At 37.6% G+C, this 21,627-nt stretch overlaps 1 protein-coding gene and 1 long non-coding RNA gene across 4 annotated transcripts in view; one reads left to right on the top strand and one right to left on the bottom strand.

Moving 5' to 3' along the window:
* LOC136846755 (uncharacterized) overlaps positions 1 to 16,756 on the bottom strand; it is a 34,454-nt gene extending 17,698 nt beyond the window's left edge. Inside the window, exons 1-3 of one of the 3 annotated variants that reach the window (XR_010855530.1) lie at positions 13,161 to 14,403; positions 12,822 to 13,040; positions 12,196 to 12,336 (exon numbers count right to left, since the gene is read on the bottom strand). This is a non-coding gene — a long non-coding RNA (uncharacterized lncRNA). Of the gene's footprint in view, positions 1 to 12,195; positions 12,337 to 12,821; positions 14,404 to 16,657 lie in introns of those variants that run through there. The other 2 variants (XR_010855529.1, XR_010855528.1) reach the window with 2 other exon arrangements.
* LOC136846754 (ras-related and estrogen-regulated growth inhibitor-like protein) lies at positions 388 to 21,013 on the top strand. Its single transcript, XM_067117954.1, has 7 exons — positions 388 to 1,161; positions 8,827 to 8,906; positions 9,398 to 9,454; positions 10,710 to 10,786; positions 14,387 to 14,581; positions 16,691 to 16,774; positions 17,665 to 21,013. The coding sequence occupies exons 1-7, from the start codon at positions 1,139 to 1,141 to the stop codon at positions 17,875 to 17,877; spliced, it is 729 nt and encodes a 242-aa protein (XP_066974055.1). The 5' UTR covers positions 388 to 1,138; the 3' UTR covers positions 17,878 to 21,013.
* Positions 21,014 to 21,627: the final 614 nt, after the last annotated feature.

The following is a 21,627-nucleotide window of genomic DNA, read 5'->3' as shown; positions in this document are numbered from 1 at the left end:
GAGAGAGAGAGAGAGAGAGAGAGAGAGAGAGAGAGAGAGAGAGAGAGAGAGAGAGGAGGCGGAGGGAGGGTGGAGGAGGAAACCTTGGCTATGAAGAAGTTGGCATTCGGTTTTATTGTCTTCGGTGAGGGGGTTGCCAGTTATGAGCTGATATTCTTGATGAAAAGTATCTCTTAGGTTCCCAATATCTAAGATAAGAAATGTTTATGATATGAGGACAAAATTATCATTGTATAGCAGCGTCTAAGCAGGTGAAATGTAGAAAAGATCGAAGGAAACAGCAGAGGAGGGAGGGAGGGACCAACCCCTCGCTCGTTTAAAATAACTGCACAGGAGCAGTCGTGAAGAAGAAGAAGAAGAAGAAAGAAGAAGAAAGAAGAAGAGAATCGTAAGGCTGGCACAGGAGAGAACATTCAACCCGGCACCGCGGAAGAAGGCGACGAGAGAGAGAGAGAGAGAGGAGGAAAGTTCAGCAAAGACCTCAAACGAAGCTGTCTCTCTTTCCCGTGCCACAGTCACTTCCTGCCCCCACCGAAGACCACACACTTGCTGTACCGGATGTAACCGAGATAACATTTCAAAACACTAAGAGTAAATTTGTAACCACGGATGCTAATTTACATGCTTATTCAACGCGTGCACGAAAGAGATCTAGATTTTTCTTGTCCACTGAAGATTTCTTTATGATTTCCGGAGCTGAAATCTGATTTCTCGAGGTATCAAGTGGATCATGACAGTGTGCATATAATGCCCGTTCGTTATCAGGAAAAAGGAAGACGCAGAAACACGAAATAAAAAACCAATTTTAGTAGTTAATAGCGTGACATGACTGTCTTCAATTATTCTCTGACCTGAGGGAAACAGTCAACAGATCTTACAGCACAGCCTGAAAGCATTGTTCAGAGTGATTTGATACAAAAGTGCATTTTGAAACCTGTGCGAGAAAAGCAACAAAAGCGACAATTATAAGCCCCTAACGTCTTGGCCTTACCTGGACCAGAGAGAGAGAGAGACCAAAAGGCAAAATAAGATAAAAAGAAAAAAAAAGAAAGGTAAAGAAGTAGTAAAAGTGAAAGATTCTGTTTCAACGAAAGCGAACGAGCTGAAGTGCGGTTGTGTCAATAACTCGCGGTCCAATATGGTCCTCGACACAAAGTTTGGGTAAGTTTGACTGGGCTAATATTTACACAGACATCTTTTTATTGGGTAGGGTGCATGAGCCCATTAATCTTAGAAGAGAAACATCTGCTTTCATTGACGCAAGCTGGCGGAGAGGGGTCACATTTCTAGCGATTTTCAGGCAAAAGTTTGGGTAAGTTTGCCTGGGCAAATATTTATAAAGACATCTTTTTATTGGGTAGGGTGCATGAGCCCATTAATCTTAGAAGAGAGACATCTGCTTTCACTACGGCAAGCTGGGGGGGAAAGTGGCCACATTTCTGGTGATTTTAAAGCACGTTAAGGAAAGCAGACACATTTCTGCTGATTTTAAGGCAAGGTAGGGAAAGTGATCACATTTCCGGTGCATGAGCCCACTAACCTTACATGAGAAACGCCTGCTTTCATTCAGGCAAGTAAGGAAAGAGGTCACATATCTGGTGATTTTAAGACAAGACAGGGAAAATAGCCACATTTCTGGTGATTTTAGGACAAGTCAGGGAAGGTGGCCACATATCTGGTGATTTTAAGACGAGTCAGGGAAAGTGGCCACATTTCTGGTGATTTTAAGGCAAGTTAGGGACAATGGTCACATTTCTGTCATTTTAAATTTCTGGTGATTTTAAGGCAGTATAGGTAAAGGGGTCATATTTCTGGTGATTTTAAGGTCAGTTGGGGAAAGTGGTCACTTTACTGGTGATTCTGCGTCTCAGAAAATATAGTGTTCAATGATACGATATTACTTTGAATCTCCTATCCTACTCAGAATTCAGGATGTATGTTAAAGCAGATTTAATTACAGAAGTACAAAAATATATTTAAGCTATTTTAAGTCTTGCTTTTTCTTTACTTAATTTTATTTTCAAGACTTTTGTGACATCGCCTGGTAGCGCAGAAAGTTAAACATTAGAGAACTGATTATGACAGGACTGCTTTTACCAAAATGTAACAGTATTTCATTGTTAACAAATAACTTGTACTATGAATATACACTGTATTCATATTTTAAAAGTTTATTTCACCTCCTTCGATGGTGTAGGTTGACACTCAATGTTTGCAGAAATGTCTCCGTGGTGACAGCATTTACTTAAGTATTCGTGAAGATCTGGCTACCCAAAGTCTAGACCTTGAGACCACCCAAAGTGTAGACCTTCAGACTATCCAAAGTCTAGACCTTGTGACTGCCGAAAGTCTAGACCTTCACACTACCCAAAGCCTAGACCTTCAGACTACCCAAAGTCTAGACCTTCAGACTACCTTTAGGAAGTACAACATTAGAAAGAGAGGATTCGACGCCAAAGTCTGTGCATTTCACTCAAAGTCAATTCGCCTCTAGGAAAATTAGTAGGCGTTTACTGAAGCAAATGCTGATATTAAGAAACACAAGAACTCATCTCACCTGGTATAGGCAGACAACTTATCTCACCTGGTACAGGCAGCCACAATGGCAAAATGTTCTCCTCCCCCTGCCCCTCTTTGGTTTGCAAGGAACTGAGGGAAGAAAACCAAACCAACTTCTCATTAATCCATTCCACAAAGAAAGGCTCAAAGTTTTGTCAAATAAATAAAAAATACCAACAAATTCTTCCTAGGACCAAGAAAACCACTAAAGACTTCGCAAATGAACTCTTCATCCAGCTAGCCCGTATTTGGCGTTTCAAGTCTAAACAGTTCCTTCTTAAGAACGATTTTGACCCTTCCAAAAATCCTGGAAAGACTTATCAATTCTTTTGCTGCAAATGGTATGTCAACTTAGGTCACCTTCGCACACATTGCAAAAGAAACAAACTCATTGGATGCTGTCCCCATTTAACTTGCCATGAGGAAAGAACAAAGGATGATGAGGAACTGTCAGAGGGGCAAGTGTGAAAATTACCCAAATGTGGGGTGTTTGTCGTTTCACTTTTCTTTCCCAAATACTGGTTACAGTCATTCAGGATTGCTCCAGTGATTTAGTGTAAACAGTACATATTTTTAGCACAGAAGCTCAAAAGCATTAGAAATCAAGCATATTACATAAATGAAAGTGAATTATGGTCAAAGCTTGGAAAACAGCAATAATCTTTAAATTAAAAAAATGTTCCGCAAGCCTTATCATCATTAAAAACAAAAAACCAATGATCTGAGAATTAACGAGACCACTCTTTATAAATTCTCTACTAACCATAAATGTATATTTAATATGCCTCAAAATTACCAGTTCTAATTACCTCAAACCTACTATAGCAATGCAACTGCATGCACAACCATTAAACATTAAACTCGATGACGTAACCATCTCTGTACTCATTACATCACTTCTGAGGTTTGCTCCTGCAATAAAATTCCACGCAGTTTCCACAAGCTGGAGTGAATTCAACGTTACTCTTTCTGTAAAAGCATCTCAGGTAGTAGGGCTATCTGTAGTAGCACAAACCCCTTGGTACATTTCTGCCATTACCACAGGGAATCTTCGAGTTGCAGGCACACACCCACACAGGCTGTGGTGCTTTGTTGCTCTAGATGTGGGTGCAGACATTTGCTTGACCAAACTTGAACATGAGCCACCATCTCACTAAACTCTTGATACCTGAGGGTGTTAGGGTATCTGCTGACTTTTCAATTGCAGAGGGTCATCAGTTCCTCCTCTCCTGTACAGGATCTGTCACAATGTGTGTGGATGCTGAATGCATGAAACACTTTGACTTGCTCACAAGAATGTTAAGCTTTTTCTTTTTTATTTCTTGAAGGAAGCTCCCTTTTCAATCCTATAGGGGCAAGAAAAAGGATTTGGAGTGATCAAATGAAGAAGACTTTGGAGAAAGGTTTTGTGGGGAAAGATATTCTCAAAAAGAATATTTGGAGAAGATGCAACAAGGCAACCGACCCCTTAGCACAGGGACAGAGTTGGGGATGGAGAAAAAATCAGGTTCCAATTATATCTCCTTTCTGTGTCGACACCCTCTTCTTTTTGAGGAAAAGCTCATAAGCAAAAGTGTGCATTTATTTCCAAGTGGAACCATCCTTATAAAAACATTAAAACAAGGGACATTTTAAAATCCTGAACTAAGTTAAAACGTTCAGTAGAGAGACTTGGGCATCATTAATTCAACAAGTAAACTGGCCAAGCTTTTGAATCTTGGCAAAGCCTTGGGTAAGCTACAGGCTAGCCTACAAAGAGTTCTCTGAACCACGAGTTGCCTCATCTTAATGATCAAATAGTACCTTTACTAGTGTTCATTTCTATTTCAATCCTAAGTTCTGCTATATATACAATTATCTGCTTTGACATTGCAGATCTGTGATAAATTTATAGCCATATATGAAATTTTGAAACAAGCCCTTTGGTTTGCTATAGGTGGCCTATAATCAGAGGTAATGATCGATGATGCATTCTTAGAGAAAGATGAAACTTTACCCATACAACAATTCATATATATGTATATAAATATATATATATATTATATATATATATATATATATATATATATATTATATATATACAGTATATATACATACACACACAATTATATACAGACACTTTAACACCTGGTTGATGAGTCGAGCAAACAGGAACTTTGGACCCTTTTCAAAAAAAATCCACCGTGCCTCTGTAAAACATGTACCTGGTGACTAGTTGAACGTCGTGGGTCAAAACCATAGTGGAGAGGGGCATGCGCCTTGGTAACCCCTCCCCACAAAGAACTGACAGAACTGGACTCAAGATCTAGAACCAGCTCCTTTAAAAAAGAGTAAAAGGTTCTGTACTGCTGGTCACTGGATCAGAGAAGTTAAGCAACTTTGGGTTTTGGTCAGCAGTTCAGTACAGTTCTTGGATGGGTGGTGACCAGGAAAAGTCAGATACTGCAGCAGCCTATGTCTATCCTTGAACGCATAGGGTATAGGACTAGTGAGTCCATTCCCCCGCCCCAAAAAAAACTTTCTAATAACTAAAACGAGTAAAAACTCGTCTTGTTGCCACCCTAACATCCTAACTGAGAAGAAGAGTGTGTGTGTGTGTGTGTGTGTTTGTAAACCAAGCAAAGATTATATCTGTTCAAAGACAGACGCGGTAAGCGATGTTTTTCTTCCTCTGTCAATATTTGATCTGGGTGACAGTCCATAATTCAGACAAGTGTTAAACAAACTTTTTGTTCCAATCAACAATATTTTGAGAGTTCAAGCACTTTCTACTTGTTTTGCAGAGGGTACGCGGTTCAACATGGGTCTAGTTTAGATCGGAAAAAAGTTAGCGTTACATTTCGACGTTAAAATTCGTCTTAGGTTTTTAATACCAGTGACGAGAACTATTAACTTCCATCATAAACGTAATGAATATCAAGATGATTTATATCTAATCACCAATCTACCCTATAACCGTTTGCCCTCTCGGCAATTTGGCCTAATTCCCTTTTTTATCGGTAATGTTGGCAGCCATTGTTTCAGTTGGTCAGGCCACCACATAGCCCATACCATAGTTTGCGGTAACGAACGCCCGACAGGTGGCTCGGCTCTCTCTCTCTCTCTCTCTCTCTCTCTCTCTCTCTCTCTCTCTCTCTCTCTCTCTCTCTAGAATTTTCCATTGTGTCTTATCTACTGACATTGTGCAAGCTGCCTTGATGGCTATTTCTACAGTTGGTCCTAACGTGACTTTTTCTTGTTATGTCTATGCAAGGAACAGATAAAGATGTTTAGTTATTTTTTTTTTTATACTATAAAAATAACGTTCATCTATCTCCCTTTAATTAGTAGTGTTTTCACTTATCAATTTTATTTGTTAAACGATAAAAAAATATAGCAATCCTGAAAACTAGTTACACTACCACTGAGATAATTGATCTTTGATAAACTTCATTAGATTTAATGTTTAATATCTAATATTTCAGCTTCAATCAGCCTGTTGAATCTGACTTCATATATACAAATTATGGGATAACTGGTCTATGATATACTCTGTTAGGTCTAATGTTTAATATCTAATATTCAGCTTTAATCAGTGTTTTTAAATATGACTTCATAACTGTCCGAATACTATTTTATCATTAAGCCCACTGTCTTCAAAGTGGACTTTATCTTGTCACTTTAACTTTACCATTTTTTTTTGTGGCTACAACAATGTTTCATGAATAAAATGAAAAATTATACTATTAAGCAACATTAAGTGAAATTTATTTCATAGAATGATCAGAAATGTCTTGATTATCGATATAATTGATGCTCTATCATATAAGGTTTATGTTCAAAAATCTGCAACTTGAAAAGTCCATTGATTTTATCAGTAGGAGTGTTTGAAATTTTGATGTCAACGACAAGATTCTAAGCAAGACAGATCAAGGAGATATATGATAAGGCTATGAATGAATAAATAAATAAAAGGTAAACTTAAAAAAACAGTATTCGAAGGTAAGATTAAATTTCAGTAAAGAGAAACAGCTGAAGGTAAAAGGGATGAAATATTAAAAGTAGGCGATCAACTTCAGATCTCTAAGTCAACAAATATTAACCGATATCGATAACTCAAGCAGTCACACGGATGAAACGCAAGATAGGTCTAGTCAGACATTCTCTTTAATGTGCTCTTAAGAGAGATAACTAAAGGCTTTACCCTAAGTAGCCGAAGTGAAACGTAAGACTTTGTTTCAACAAAGAACGCAGGAATTCCCATTTCCTATAGACCTACGGCCTGACTGGCCACGGAATCTCTACAACTGAAGCATCACGTAGGCCTATTCGTTCAAGTGCCACATCAGATATCTGGAGAGATTACCGTGTCTTTAGCTATGTACTTTTGGATGATTTCTTTTTGTGAAATCATTCTTGAAAAACGGGAGTAAATCTTGAATACCTAATAGTTTGGATGGTGGAAGTAACAATCAATTACTGACAACCACTTTGTACTAACAATCTCGAGGCTACCGAAAATGGAGGTTTGGGCATGTCCTTCACATAACCCCTGAGAAAACAGTACCTAATAATGTCAACTGGGCTCCTGTGGGCACGAGAGAAATCGAAAACTAGACCTACAAAGATGAGAACTATGAGAATGGTGGTTGGAGATTTGTGGGAAACAAACCACATGAAATATAAGAATAGCAAGATCTTGAGGTACTTTTTCACTAATATTTCAGAAAACAAACACCCTTTCCTTATTACCAAGACCAGGAAGGTGCCTTTTCAATTTTACAGAGCAAAATCGCCCTACCACCTTTACCAAAGCAATGAAGTACCACTGTTACCAGGAAAATAAGGTACCTTACAGGGCACAATCACCATACCACAGTTACCAGAGCCAGAGAGGTACATTTTACCCCGCTCTGTAAAGTGCAATAACTCTGTCGCTATTGCCATAGTCAGACAGGTACCTTTTCACTCAGATTACAGAGTACAGTCATCCATGGCTCTGCAGTCGCCCACCAGAAAGAGATATTTGCACTATAATTACTAAGTCAAATCGTCCTATCACTATCACCAGAACCCGTAAGACACCTTTTCACCCAGATTATGCAGCAATCACCTCATCACTATTATCAGAGCCAGTAAAATTCCACTTCCTAAACCAATCAGGTGCCTTCTCATTCTATTAAAGAGAAGAATCTATTACCCTCCCATCGTCACCATACCAAAAAGGAAAGCAATGTAAGCATTCCAAGCCCCCCTCACAGCCCTGAGCCATAAACACGTTCTTTAGTGTTATTGCAAACATTCTGTGCATTCTTTTAAACCACACAATGGCCATCTACTTATTTTACCTTTTACCTCTCAAATTCACTCTTTGTGCCTCCCTATCATCCATCTCTCTTGAGTTATTGCCTGACTCAAGTGTTAAGACAACCGGATGCCTTCCTCTAAGTCAACAAACAGGAACTTGTTGCCACAAGGGCTAAACCCGTGCATGCTACCACCCCCTAGACTTAACATTCCTCATAATGTTTATCTTAAACACTCATGACGATCATAAGCTGTAAGCTCTTTGCCTAAACTATTCAATAACATTTGGCACAACGTTCAAAATCCTACTTTTCACTTTACAAGCCTCAAACAAGCATTAAAACAGCAGGTTACTGGTTTAGCCTTACCTCTTTCATTCATTCTGGCACCCGCTCTGGAAGCACTGCCAAAAATAACAAATATTACAATTATAGCCATCCATCTCAGATTGTTTGGTTTAAAGCAAAACTGACAACCTAAACAAACTGCAGGAGAATCTCGAAGACAGGTCCCAAGTCATAATATCAACAGGACTTCTAGTCCAAATTGCTGGGGTAAATATTTGGAGAGGGCCAAATGAGCAAAACTGCAACTGAGCTGCTAGACTAAAGAATGTTCAGAGAGCTTTCTGTTTTACGCTGTCAATAATCTCTTGTATTTGTGACCAACTGACATAACTGTATGACACAAACATTTTTGTGGCAAACTTCGTTGATAATGGAGAGGACATTTTTTCTTTCAGCCCTACTCAAATGAATGAACCTTTCTTGAAATTCATCAAGAATTTTTCTCGTGCACCTGATAAATTCTGCTCTCGATTTACCAGTCTCGCTGGCTTTTCATTTCCTATAGAGTACTAGGCTCTCTCTCTCTCTCTCTCTCTCTCTCTCTCTCTCTCTCTCTCTCTCTCTCTCTCTCTCTCTCTCTCTCTCTCTCTCTCTCTATTCTTCATTCTTTCACACACAACTCTCTCCTTTGCAGGATGCGTTCTCCTGACAGAGACGACTTCAGTGGTCAGGCGAGGGTGGCAGTCATCGGAAGCAAGGCAGTTGGGAAAACAGGTCAGTTCCAATTTGTGTGACCTAAATTAACTGATATTCAAATCGGTCAGGTTAGGAAGGTAATGTAAGGTCTGGTTAGGTCAGGTTAATATAGAATTTAGTATAGAATTTAGGCCAAAGGCCAAGAACTGGGACCTATGAGGTCATTCCGTAGAAAGTGACAATAAAGGGTTAAAAAGGTGTAACAGGAGGAAAGCCTCAAAGCAGTTGCGCTATGAATCAACTGTTACGAGGGGGTGGAAAGTACGATGGACGAAAGAGAATATGAAAGGAGGTAGAGTAAAAGGAATGAAAGGGGTTGCAGCTAGGGACCGAAGGGATGCTGCAAAGAACCTTTAAGTAATGCCTACAGTGCACCAACTGTGGTGCACTGACGGCACTACCTTCCTCCAGGGGAAAGAATGATCGAGGTCTTTCGTCTGTTTACGTATTCCATTATTTCATAATAATTTCGTTCTGTCTAACTCTTCTTATATATCTTTTTTCTACAGCTCTCACCGTGCGTTACCTAACGAAGAGATTCATAGGGGAATATCAGTCTGATACAGGTATGTATAAGTGATTATTATTATTATTATTATTATATTATTATTATTATTATTATTATTATTATTATTATTATTGAAAATTATTAGCCGGTGTTTGACAACAATTGCTGTTCAAACACCACTCAGTTTATTACATAAGGGTTTTATTATTATTATTATTATTATTATTATTATTATTATTATTATTATTATTATTATTATTATTATAAAAGTTGTCTCATAAGAGCCTGTTACTGAAAATAACTGATGTCCCAAAGGCATTCAGCAATGCACAAAGTCCTCTATTATTATTATTATTATTTATTATTATTATTATTATTATTTATTATTATTATTATTATTATTATTATTATTATTATTATTATTACCTGTTCCAACGGCATTCAGCAGTTTATCACATAAAAAAATTCCCCTCTATTCGTCTCATAACGGTCTTTTCATCAGCAAGTAGAAAATATAACAAAGTACCCAGAGGCCATATTAATTAAGGTATTCCGCTACAGTAGCTGTTTACCGCCCATTACGGTTCGTCTCACGCACAGGTGGTCTGTCTAGTTACAGAAAGTAATTAGTACTGTACTGACCCGAACGTTAGCCTCTAGAGGTTAAGGACACTGAAAGTCTTTATGACATAACTTTTGTCTTTTCACATCCATCCCTTATTTTCCATCTGTATTCCTACTTTTATCGACTGTTCCCGTCTCTCTCTCTCTCTCTCTCTCTCTCTCTCTCTCTCTCTCTCTCTCTCTCTCTCTCTCTCTCTCTCTCCCGACACAACCATTTCACCTCAACCCTTCTCTCTCGTCCGCCTAGAGGCTAATGCATTGCACCATCTCACTAATGCGACACTTGGAGATAACTTAAAAAACAAAAAAGCCTGCAGAAACGTTGGGAATCAAAGAAAAAAAGACCACTACTATGCTTCAAGTTACCCCTAAGAATAAGGCCAGTTATATCCATATATATATATATATATATATATATATATATATATATATATATATAATCATATATACATTCTTTGTATGTCTATCTTTCTGACTGCTAGTAAGTAAATGTAAATATGTTTGAATGTCCCTTCATTACCAGCTCTAAGCCTGACTTCCGCAAAGAATGTTTGTATAAACCAACCATTCAGTACAAAGAGCTTATTCAAATCTCACATGCAACTTTAAAGAAATATTCATTTTTCCCCCATTACCAAGGCTTATTTTAATTAAAAACTATTAACATCTATTTATTTCTTACTTTTTAGATATGATCTACAGAGCTACGATGCCTGTTGACGGTTCAAAGATCGCTTTGGAAATTCTAGACCTATCTTCAAACTTGGTAAGCCTATGTGAAGTGCTTCTCAAGATAAACTCTATCACACTTTAAAAATTTGATGGGCAAATGTACAGGTAAGACTAAGTTCCCCACTCAAGTCAAAATCCCACTGAATCGTGATTCCGAATCAACGTTACTCCCAGTGTGTCAACAATTGTAAAGCACCATTTCAGTATAATATCTTTTAGACTACAATACGGTAAACATACTTGGATGTTGCCTTGATATCCTCTTCAAAAACAAGACAAAAAATGCGTAGCGAAGTACTTTCGAATCCATCGTTAGTGCGCATCAAACATTTTATCATGTTCTTGGAAATTTGTACTTCCAAGTGAGGTAAAAACTAAAAGTATGCATTCTGATAAGATGGATCACAAAAGAGTGGATATTTCCTCTATCACGGTACACGGGTGATGTTTCTTTTCTGTTCAACTCAGTAAAGTGTCCACTGTCAATTAACAAAGTTAATATGTCACATGCTGTTCAATCTACCCAGGATATGGTTCAACAACCACATTTCAAGTGACAGAAAGTGCCTGCATGGGAGAGCTGAGCCAAGGATAATAAGGTTTTAAGTATCTGGATGGTGTGCAGATTGCACAGGATTTAAATAGTATCAGATGAAAGGTTAAGTTAAGGGTAAGGCTCAAATACGAATCTAGTTACATCCAATACATCAAAATGTATTTTAAGTGACAAAAGGGTCAACTTTTGGCCCTCAGCCACTGGACAGTCTGAAAAAATGGCTGCAAATGTCAGGGCACTGCTCTAATGGCGCCGGGGGGGCCCCAACCGTTAAACTGAATCAAACGTCGGTGACTACAACCACCATTGACGCAGTTGGGCCACAACACAAGAGAATCTAGACGAGCCACCCAGCAACTTGTGGAAAACGGCTTTCGGACTAACAAGACAATCGTCGGTAGGAAAAGCCTTCACTTAATCTCCAACACGAGGAATTATATCGCAGGGTCATTGCTCCACCCACCACCCAGCCCCCAGGACAATGATCGAATGTTGTAGCCCTCCCTCCTCGGTCGTTGTTTAGAGATCTAAGCAATGCTACTAAAACCAAGGTCTAGCGGATTCTCTAGACCTTGACTAAACCTATTACCATCATAACTTCCTACTTGGCCCACCCTTCCCGCGAATACCAATTCCAACTCACTGGTTGGCTAACCAATATTTCTGCCACATATAATTCGTATGAATACCTTTCCTTGCTTTTGATTCATCCTCTCCTGACGATGGAACTTGATACAGTTCAGAAACTTTAGGACCATTATATTGCCTTTAAACTGGTTTATAAGATATGGTATATAATTTATCAAAATACCTTTTTGCAAGTGCATAAGCACAGAAGCGATAATAACAATCATAAGAGGAAAGATACAAATGAGAGTATCGCTTACCTTACTGCTTTCCTCCGACTCCGAATTCCAAACCGGGATCGATGCAAATTTTCTCTTTATTATTCACTTGAATTCCAACGTTGACTAATACATTCCCTGGGTCGTAATTTGAAGCAGTGTTGTTGTCCTATCTGGAGCCTCCTGTTCGTATTAGAAAGAAAACATTAATAATTTAATGGTTAACTATCCAAAATTGTTACTACGTACAATACTGATTAGGAATTGTGCAAATATTTTCATAAATGATCTTCATAAATTTGAGTATATGATATATTTTAATTCATAAATTATAGAATGATAATTTTTATTTATAAATTACAGTATAATGTTTTATATAAATTACAGCTTATACATTTTAAATAAAACTTAATACAGTAGGCTACATACTAAAGTAAATAATTATAAACTAGCAAATGACCCTGTGAACAAATGGAAAAAATATATGCTTTTCGGGAAGGGTAGGCCTACATGCATCAACCTAGGTTTCCATCTCAATGAATACAAAACTATCCTCAGACACATTTCAACCTTCCTTTAACCTAACCTCAACCAAACGTGAAAGCAAAAACACAAACACACACACACACACACACACACACACAATAGGCTATCAGGCCTAGTCTTACCTTACAGTGCTGCGAGTCGTTTTTCCATGACAAAAAGGAAATTTTTTTTTTTTTTCGCATCCATGCCCACTGTGGTCGTCAATCCTTTTTGTATACTTTCTCATCTCCTAATACTCCGCATTCTTAATTTTTTTTATCCCTTCTCTCCAAGGCATGTCCAAATGCTGAGGTTACATAATTCGTAGCCCAACACAGGCCTGTCCGAATGGCGGTGAGGCACTGCAAGGTGGTATTCTGGTCGGTCAACTTGTAAACAACACAACATAATAATCATTTTACCCATTTGCTTCAAAATTTCGCTATTTTACGCTTCAATACAATCCTCATGATCATACTCACATTTGTAACTGTTCGTCCATAGCAGGAAATTGCTCTGAAAATCATCCATCTGAACACAATCCACCATGCCTCTTATGGTACAGACAACATACGAGGTACATCTTAACACCACGGAAGTCATCTGTCAAGTGTCAAATGTCGGCTCAACTGGAGTCTGGACTTGTTTTCAGAATAAATGGACAATAAGATGACAACAGTACCCCGTGACGTATTGTTTTCTGATTGGTAGTTAGTCACTGGAGTTGCTAACAAAATTTGTAGAAAAGAGACTTCCGCACAATACTAGCCGCCATATTTAAAAACCTTTTAAAATTATTTCTCCGGTTAAATAAATCACCAGGCAAAGTGTTGGCAGAGCGACTTTATCAAGAAACTCCAATACCACACTTAGAAATCACCGGTGGATTAATTAGGGTTTAAAATTGCCTGATGAACACCAGTTTTCAAGTACGCTTCATCTACAGTGACATGGGTACACAGGACTGATGAGTGCAGACATCCACTGCCATTGGATATATTTTAATTTCTAGTAGCCTTAATGCGTTTTGTTATAAAGCCTTAATATAATTTTTTAAAAAATAATGTTATTTGCCGTGAGAAACAATATGAATGAGGTCAAAGGGCAAGTACGCACTTTTCCGATCTACTGCAGGTATACATTGGTCTAGGCTACTTCCACTTGTCCACGACTCAATATTCAACAGTTGAGTCGTGTATAGATCCTCCTCTATTTAAATATTCAGTTTTTCCAGTATTTATGTGGTAGACCTACAATATACAGTATTTAAGTTCCGGCAATTTCTATAAAACTAACTATATGCAATGTAGTACTAAGGCATAGTGTTTTTCACAATTCCCTTTCCTTCTGACTACTTTATAGAAAGTTTGACCAAGTCTCTCTCTTGTGATCAGTATAAATAGACTTTTTGACGCCATTCTAAAATCCAATAAGCTTAGAGCTTTGAAGATGCGTAATTTAAAAAGATTCATCCCATTCCTTGGAATAGCCAAGATAACGTATATAGCAATCATATAAATTCTGGTAAAGTTAAGCTGCTTAACATTCCCAATAATTCAAATTGAAACAAAGCCAAATGATGATAGACACAATAATAATAGGTATACTAGCTCTGAGAACGCTTTCATAGACCAACAAAAGCGCAATGATTGTTGCTAAACTAAAAGAGATCTCACATTAATATCTCTCAGTTTTTCCACTATCACAGGACGAGGTCGTTGTGCCTAGGGAGACTGTGGCCTGGGCAGAGGCGTGGCTCGTCGTTTACAGCATCACTTCCAGAGAGTCCTTCAAAATAGCCGTAAGGGCGGTCGAGGCCGTAACGGCTGCTTGCGGAGGAGACCAACCGAATCCGCCAGTTCTCATCATGGCCAACAAAAAGGATTTGGAACACATACGACAGGTGAGTGAGAGGCAAGACACCTGAGTTTTAACTTCGGTCAGGAACATGAAAACAAGACTTTGAAGGTGGATTAATATGTAACAAAAGGTCAGTTTTAACTGTAAACTGTTTTTCAAACACTAGACAAAAAGCGAAATTACAAGAGAAACTGTTAATCAGAAGTTTCAAGAGAATGTGAGGGGTAACTCCCACAGAATTCTCCCAAGTAACCTTTTTTTCTTTTTGCGAAAATTTTGAATTTTCGAAACCACTGATACAGTTTCCTTCTTCAATACTGATTAGACCTACAGTGCGTTATTCTCCACAGCAGTCTCTCTCTCTCTCTCTCTCTCTCTCTCTCTCTCTCTCTCTCTCTCCACATCGAGTGCTACTTACCTTAGTCGACTAAGGATAAGGTATATAATTCACTGCCAATGTCGGCAAAGGTATATTTTACTTTTAAGGAATTAGCTCAGAAATGAAGGCAATTGAGAGAGAGAGAGAGAGAGAGAGAGAGAGAGAGAGAGAGAGAGAGAGAGAGAGAGAGGAATGTTGTCTATAGACACAAGAACACTTAAAAAAGAGAGATGTTATTTATATGCAAAACAAACACCACGGTGGGTCTATTTCTGGAGCGCAATCTGCGTTGTCAAGGCACAAATGGCTCAGAGATAAAGTCAGTAGTGCTTTATAAAGCTTCCGAAGTTTATCCTTGGCAGAGAAATAGACGAACACTAATCGTTTTCCTCTTGGAATCAGAGAAAGAGAGAGAGAAAAATACTCTAGGCAGGATTTTTATGAATGAAACCTAAGGAACTTCAATTTTGGCGGCCCTGTTGCTAGCACATTTGCATTACATTTACAGCTTTAAACAGAGGCTTTATTTTTTTATAGCACTGACTAATAAACAATATTCCCACTTAACTTCCCTACTAATTCGAATTTTATGCAGGCTATATAACAGTCAAGTTGCCTTAACAAAATTATTATATTTTTGGCTCTGTCCTTGAATACTGCCGTTGTCCTTGAATATGGCACGCAGTTTACCATCAGAGTGATATAATGGAATATTCTGCATATCCATAATGATCTCGCATTATTAATTTCGTACTATCTTGCATACGCTTTCAACTAAAAGCCATTAAAATCCAAAAATGAACGAAGCCTAGGCTGGTTAGTAGACAATGTTAATTCTTAACCTTGCTTCGTACAATGGGTGACAACTAGGCCTGGTCATCATTCACGCCCTTTGGACCTTAAAAAAATGGAAAACTCAACCGAAGATAATAGAGAGAACAGAGAAACAAACATTAATTGTGGCTTTTAGAATTACTGATGAATACGTGCACAGCAGAGAGCACGAGGTTCGTCTTTTAGGCGTTTGGAGCCGAGCCAAGGATGCGGTGGCTAATTTAGACTCATGTGCGTATAACGTTCATCCTTTTTCATTTGTGTATCCGAGACTCGAGCCTCTTGGAACTTAGTTTATACCGTGCAGCCGGAACTGCTTGTTTATCTTGGGGAGTTAATTGTTTAAATTTAACATTGTTATGTGTTAATCATTCATTACGACGATGAAACTTATCACAATAGTATTTGACTATGATCAAGTCAGTAGTACTATGCATTAGCGTTACGAAAATAATAGGCCTCTTAACAGAACATTATGTTTCAAGCTCTCTCTCTCTCTCTCTCTCTCTCTCTCTCTCTCTCTCTCTCTCTCTCTCTCTCTCTCGTGTGTGGAAGATGTACAAGTATAAAAGAATGATGAAGTCGGTGGCACTATTAATTAAAGTCACGGAAATAATAGGCCTTTTGACAACATAATATTTCAAGCTCTCTCTCTCTCTCTCTCTCTCTCTCTCTCTCTCTCTCTCTCTCTCGTGAAAGATGTAGAAGTGGTAAAAGAATGATGAAGTCAGCAATACTATTCACTAACGTCAGGAAAATAATAGACCTATTGGCAGAACATAATATTTCAGGCTCTCTCTCTCTCTCTCTCTCTCTCTCTCTCTCTCTCTCTCTCTCTCTCTCTCTCTCTCATGTGGAAGATGCAGCAACGGTAAAAGGAAAAAGGGAATACTGAAAGATTCTCACCTGACTCTTCTTTCTATTTTCATCCTGGCAAAGGTTCCCGAGAGCGAAGGCAGAAAGCTGGCGGAACAGTATGGCTGCCGATTCGTTGAGGTCTCAGCTGCGGAAATGGTATCACAGGTTAGTCCCATAAATATATATACTGTATGTGTATATATATATATATATATATATATATATATATATATATATATATATATATATATATATATATATATATATATATATATATATATATAATTTTATATTAAAACAAAAGAGGGGAATAAAATAAAGGCCTATAAATTCCTCTGAACCGAAGTCAGACCATTTTCTTGTTGGAGAGCTAATTCAGATTAGTATATATATATATATATATATATATATATATATATATATATATATATATATATATATATATATATATATATATATATATAATATTAAAATATATTAAAAATAAAAAGGGGAAAAATAAAGGCCTATAAATTCCTCTGAACCAAAGTCAGACTATTTTCTTGTTGGAGAGCTAATTCTTTTTTTTTTTTTAGACAGACATAAGCTATTCTTAGTTAATCTTGCAGATTAATTCATGCGTATAACCACAATACTTGTTGGAAATTATGTCAGTATTCTGTACTACCATTTTGAAAGGCTATGGAAAATTAGATTAAAATTTCGTTCTGTACCTCTCTCTTTTTTTTTTTTTTTTATTTGACTGTATGATGACTGAGGAATTATGCCTGTTACGGCTTTCAAGTGTCAATTGTTTTCGACGTTGTGTTATTAAAAATTTTTTTTTGTAATCTAATATTCTCATCTTAGTTTTATGAATGTACATATGAGATTACAAAATCATATGTATTCTACCGTTTTCTTAGACTAGGCCTAATAAAGCTTTATTCTTCTCGTAAGCCACTGTACACTAAGATTTTTTCGGAAGCAGATTTCAGACACAATAAAATGTTGAAATGAAAGTCATTTTTAATAATAAAATAGTTGATAATTTACCAAATTACTTTGTCCTTCAGGTAAACGAATCCATTGACGGTCTACTGCGCCAAGTGTCCCAACTCAAAGGCCAAACCTCGCCGCGCCTGCGCAAACTGAGCGTCTCCAAGATGTTCAACCAACTAATGAACCGTACTACATCCAGCAGTAGCAACCAGGAGCACAAAGCCATCATGCCCCGGGTATCCCTGAGAGACAGGGCAAGGAAACGTGGGCACATCCATCACAGCTGAAGTTAAACGAACTAGGCCTAGCTGGTTACGATGTCTGAAATGATGGGGATAATCCAGGAGGATTTTAAGGGCCACCAAGAGGTGGCCATCTTCTCGTTCTGGAAGCATTGGTTTTCTTCGGGTCCCGGAAGTGGGAGGCCACCAATATGTTCTTCGGGAACGGATGGTCCTGCTCTGGACCTGCTGAAGGCTAGTCCCATAAGCATTGCGCGGCCAAGTCAAAATGTTGCTAAATTGTTAGCTTAAAGCTCTCTCTCTCTCTCTCTCTCTCTCTCTCTCTCTCTCTCTCTCTCTCTCTCTCTCTCTATGGACTTTCTTCTCTCTAAACTACGAATAATTCTTTCTCATTTAACTTTATGGACTGAGCCAGTCCTCATTTTTCTGATGAAGTCTTTCGATAACTGGGACAAGCACAGATCTAATACATTCAGATTCCCTATCAGCAAACAGTCAACAACTGACAGTTTACTCTCAAAAGTGCAACTGACAAGTTGACATGCCCTGTGGTAAATTTTGCAAAACAGATGTCCTTAGAATTACAAAAGTGAACTGAACGTGATTTTTACCAAATCAACTGTAATAGGTTTGTTGACGGAAGGTGATTTAGTTACAGAGGTATCTCCCATAAAATCGTTTACGAATTTGTGGAGAGAATGAGAGAGAAAGAGGGTGGAAAATAGACTGACAGAGAAATATATTGCTTTATGTGCTTTATACAGAAAAATCTCAAAATGTCGGCGAGTCTGACAAGGCAAGAGTATCTAATTTTCGATGAAATCAACATGCGCTTCACACCAATCTCTCTCTCTCTCTCTCCCTAAGTCACATATGTGCAGACTATATGTTTTCGTGTTGTTGCATACATACGCATGTATACATTTATATATTCGCATGGTCTTTCATATGAATATTTGTTTCAATATTTTTTGGCATCTCAGTTACCATTTCAAAGTCAAGAATATATCTGCAAAAAATTCTCTTGGGCGAACTCGATCCAGAGACGTGTATTTCTGGTGTTCTAAATAGTAATGCGCCTATTTATACACTCATTTTTCAGCATTTGTCAGTATTTGTAAACATAATTTTTAGCTTGGCAATTTGAGTCAGGTCAATAAAGGTATTATCATATTTAAGCATGGTCGTAGCCATATGGGGCTAGGGGTGTTTCCCAACACCCAACACCTCAGTTCCACCCCCAACCCCTCCACTCTTTCCCGCTAAATCTGTGAAAGTGAAACGATTAACTGACGAGACTCATCACTATAAAGAAATCTATTGCACGGCAATCTGCAGTTCACAAAATTCTTGCAGTACATGACCCGTAATTGAAAAATCATTGACCAGATGCTATCAGTACGCCGTAGAAATAAGTAATAATAGAAATACTGTAAAGATAATGTCCCATCTGACAACTTCAGTAGCCCTGGCTACGAACATAGGTCTAGGTGTGAACTGGCAAGGTTTAAAAATTGTGTATCTGGCATTTACTAGGCGCTTTCAGTTTCATGCAGGTCATATCACTGTTGAGGTTTTTCTTTAATACTTATAATTTACTTCTTCAAACCAAGTTATTTTTCAAGAATTTGGATATTTGTAGCCTCAGTCATGAAAAAGTTAGCGTCAACGGCCTGATTGGCTGTGTCTGACTGTTTGAATGAAGGCTTGTTGAAATAAAGATGATTCGTGCGAGACGGCATCTGGTGTGTTCTCTTGCACACGTGTACATATGTTATACATATTTATACAGTATGTGTATATACGTTCGAAATAGGCATATAATTCTGTATGCTTCGTTTTACCAGTTATATTGGATTCTGTGGTAACTCTTTACTACATAGAACTCTTGTAACGTTTTCTGTTATTTAACTCGTTATTTTTTCTTCTTGTTCTCGGATGCATTTGTACAAAACAAGATGATTCAGTAGACTACCGATAGATGTGAAGAGCAGCTGATATTGCCTTGAAAATTGTAACATAACCGGTTCTGTTGTCATGATTTGAAGGATTTGGGAAAGGGTGACAACACGCGCACTGGTTGGCTTATGAAGAGCCACCGGTGTAATTTCATCATCCCCAAATCGTTTTGAAAACGAACAGTTGAGTCTAGGGTTGTGTTTTATAGTTTAATATATATACGTTCTGTCCAACGCTTGGAGGGCAAGACCAGGAACTAATGTAAAGTCTTAATAGGACCCTATTATCTCGAAAACACAGACTTAGAAATACAGTTTTGTGCACAATGAACATGCAAGTGTTTTGGTATTCGTGATTTTGTGAAATATGGACAAACAAATACCAGGGATTTTTCTCATATATGTAAAAGATTCGAGGATGAAGAAGAAGAGTTCAGTTCCTGGGTCACAGACAGACAGACAGACAGTAAAGTTAAACTTTGGCGGATGTGAGTTCGTTTTGGTCAGTGTTGGGACAAGAGGCGTCTCGAGAGTGTAGAGTATTTGATTACCGAGATTTGAGCAAATTAGTCTCAACTCATTTGCAGAGTCGTAGAAATACTTATTTTGTTTATTATTTTCCATTCTAAAGGAAGCAGGTCTTCCAGAATGGCCTTACAACCTTGCATTTTGTATTTGCATTTGCATTTCACAGTAATAAACTGGAGTTTTTGGCGTACAAAGTGACATCAACCTAGCAGATCATCAAATTTTTGTTTGTGGTCATTCCTGGCCTTTTCAAGCTTGATAAAAGCAACTTTTTTGGTCTAAGGTTTCAGAGGGGAATCCCCTTTTGATTGTTTTCTGCCAAAGGATATACATTAGTAAATGTTACATGACACATATTTTGAAAAAGGGAATTTGCTTGAAAAATGTAGATGCTGCAGTCTGGGCTTTTAAACAGAGCAACGCAGAGAGAGATATATCTCCGTACATAAGTTCCTTTACTTTCATCAGAAAGTAATGTACATTTTTCATGCAAATCCTTCATTATAATTTTAATTTTGACAATGTTCTTTCAAAGCTTAGCGCTGAAGAAGTTCAAGCCTTTTCACTGAAAGGCTTGGATTAAAAATTATCTTTGTGAATCATCACTCAAGATTTTTTTTTATTGACAGTCATGTAATTTGGGCATTTTATATAAAAAAAACTTGTGTATAAATGAATAAACGTTTTTGATATCATTTATGTTTCTCTAAGCCTGCATCGCCTGTTGTTGATTTAACAGATTATTAGTAAGTAATAGATAAAATACTGACTTGTCTAAAAGATTATTGGCAAGCAGTAGATAGAATACTGACTTGTCTAAAAGATTATTGGCAAGCAGTAGATAGAATACTGACTTGTCTAACAGATTGTTGGTAAGTAGTAGACAAAATACTGACTTGCCTAATAGATTATTGGTAAGTAGTAGACAAATACTGACTTGTCTCTCAGATTACTGGTAAGTAGTCAATAAAATAGTGACTTGTCTAACAGATTATTGGTAAGCAGTAGATAGAATAATGACTTGTCTAACAGATTATTGGTGAGTAGTGAATAAAATACTAACTTGTCTTATAGATTATTGGTGAGTAGTCGATAAAATAGTGATTGTCTAATAGATTATTGGTAAGTAGTAGATAGAATACTGACTTGTCTAACAGATTATTGGTGAGTAGTGGATAAAATAATGACTTGTCTAACAAATTATTGGTGAATAGTAAATAAAATAGTGACTTGTCTAACAGATTAATGGTAAGTATTAGATAACAACGAATGTGATCATTGGTGTCTAGAAGGTAAATAAAAAAAAAAA

Source organism: Macrobrachium rosenbergii, chromosome 15 (genome assembly GCF_040412425.1).
Source record: "Macrobrachium rosenbergii isolate ZJJX-2024 chromosome 15, ASM4041242v1, whole genome shotgun sequence".
NCBI classification, from domain to species: Eukaryota; Metazoa; Arthropoda; class Malacostraca; order Decapoda; family Palaemonidae; genus Macrobrachium; species Macrobrachium rosenbergii.
This window is presented reverse-complemented; position numbering and strand designations above follow the sequence as displayed.

Coding starts and splice junctions, on each gene's coding strand:
- LOC136846754 (XM_067117954.1), top strand. CDS start 1,139: ATGGTCCTCGACACAAAGTTTGG. Junction 9,455..10,709: donor GGAATATCAGTCTGATACAG/GTATGTATAAGT, acceptor CTTACTTTTTAG/ATATGATCTACAGAGCTACG. Junction 14,582..16,690: donor ATTTGGAACACATACGACAG/GTGAGTGAGAGG, acceptor ATCCTGGCAAAG/GTTCCCGAGAGCGAAGGCAG.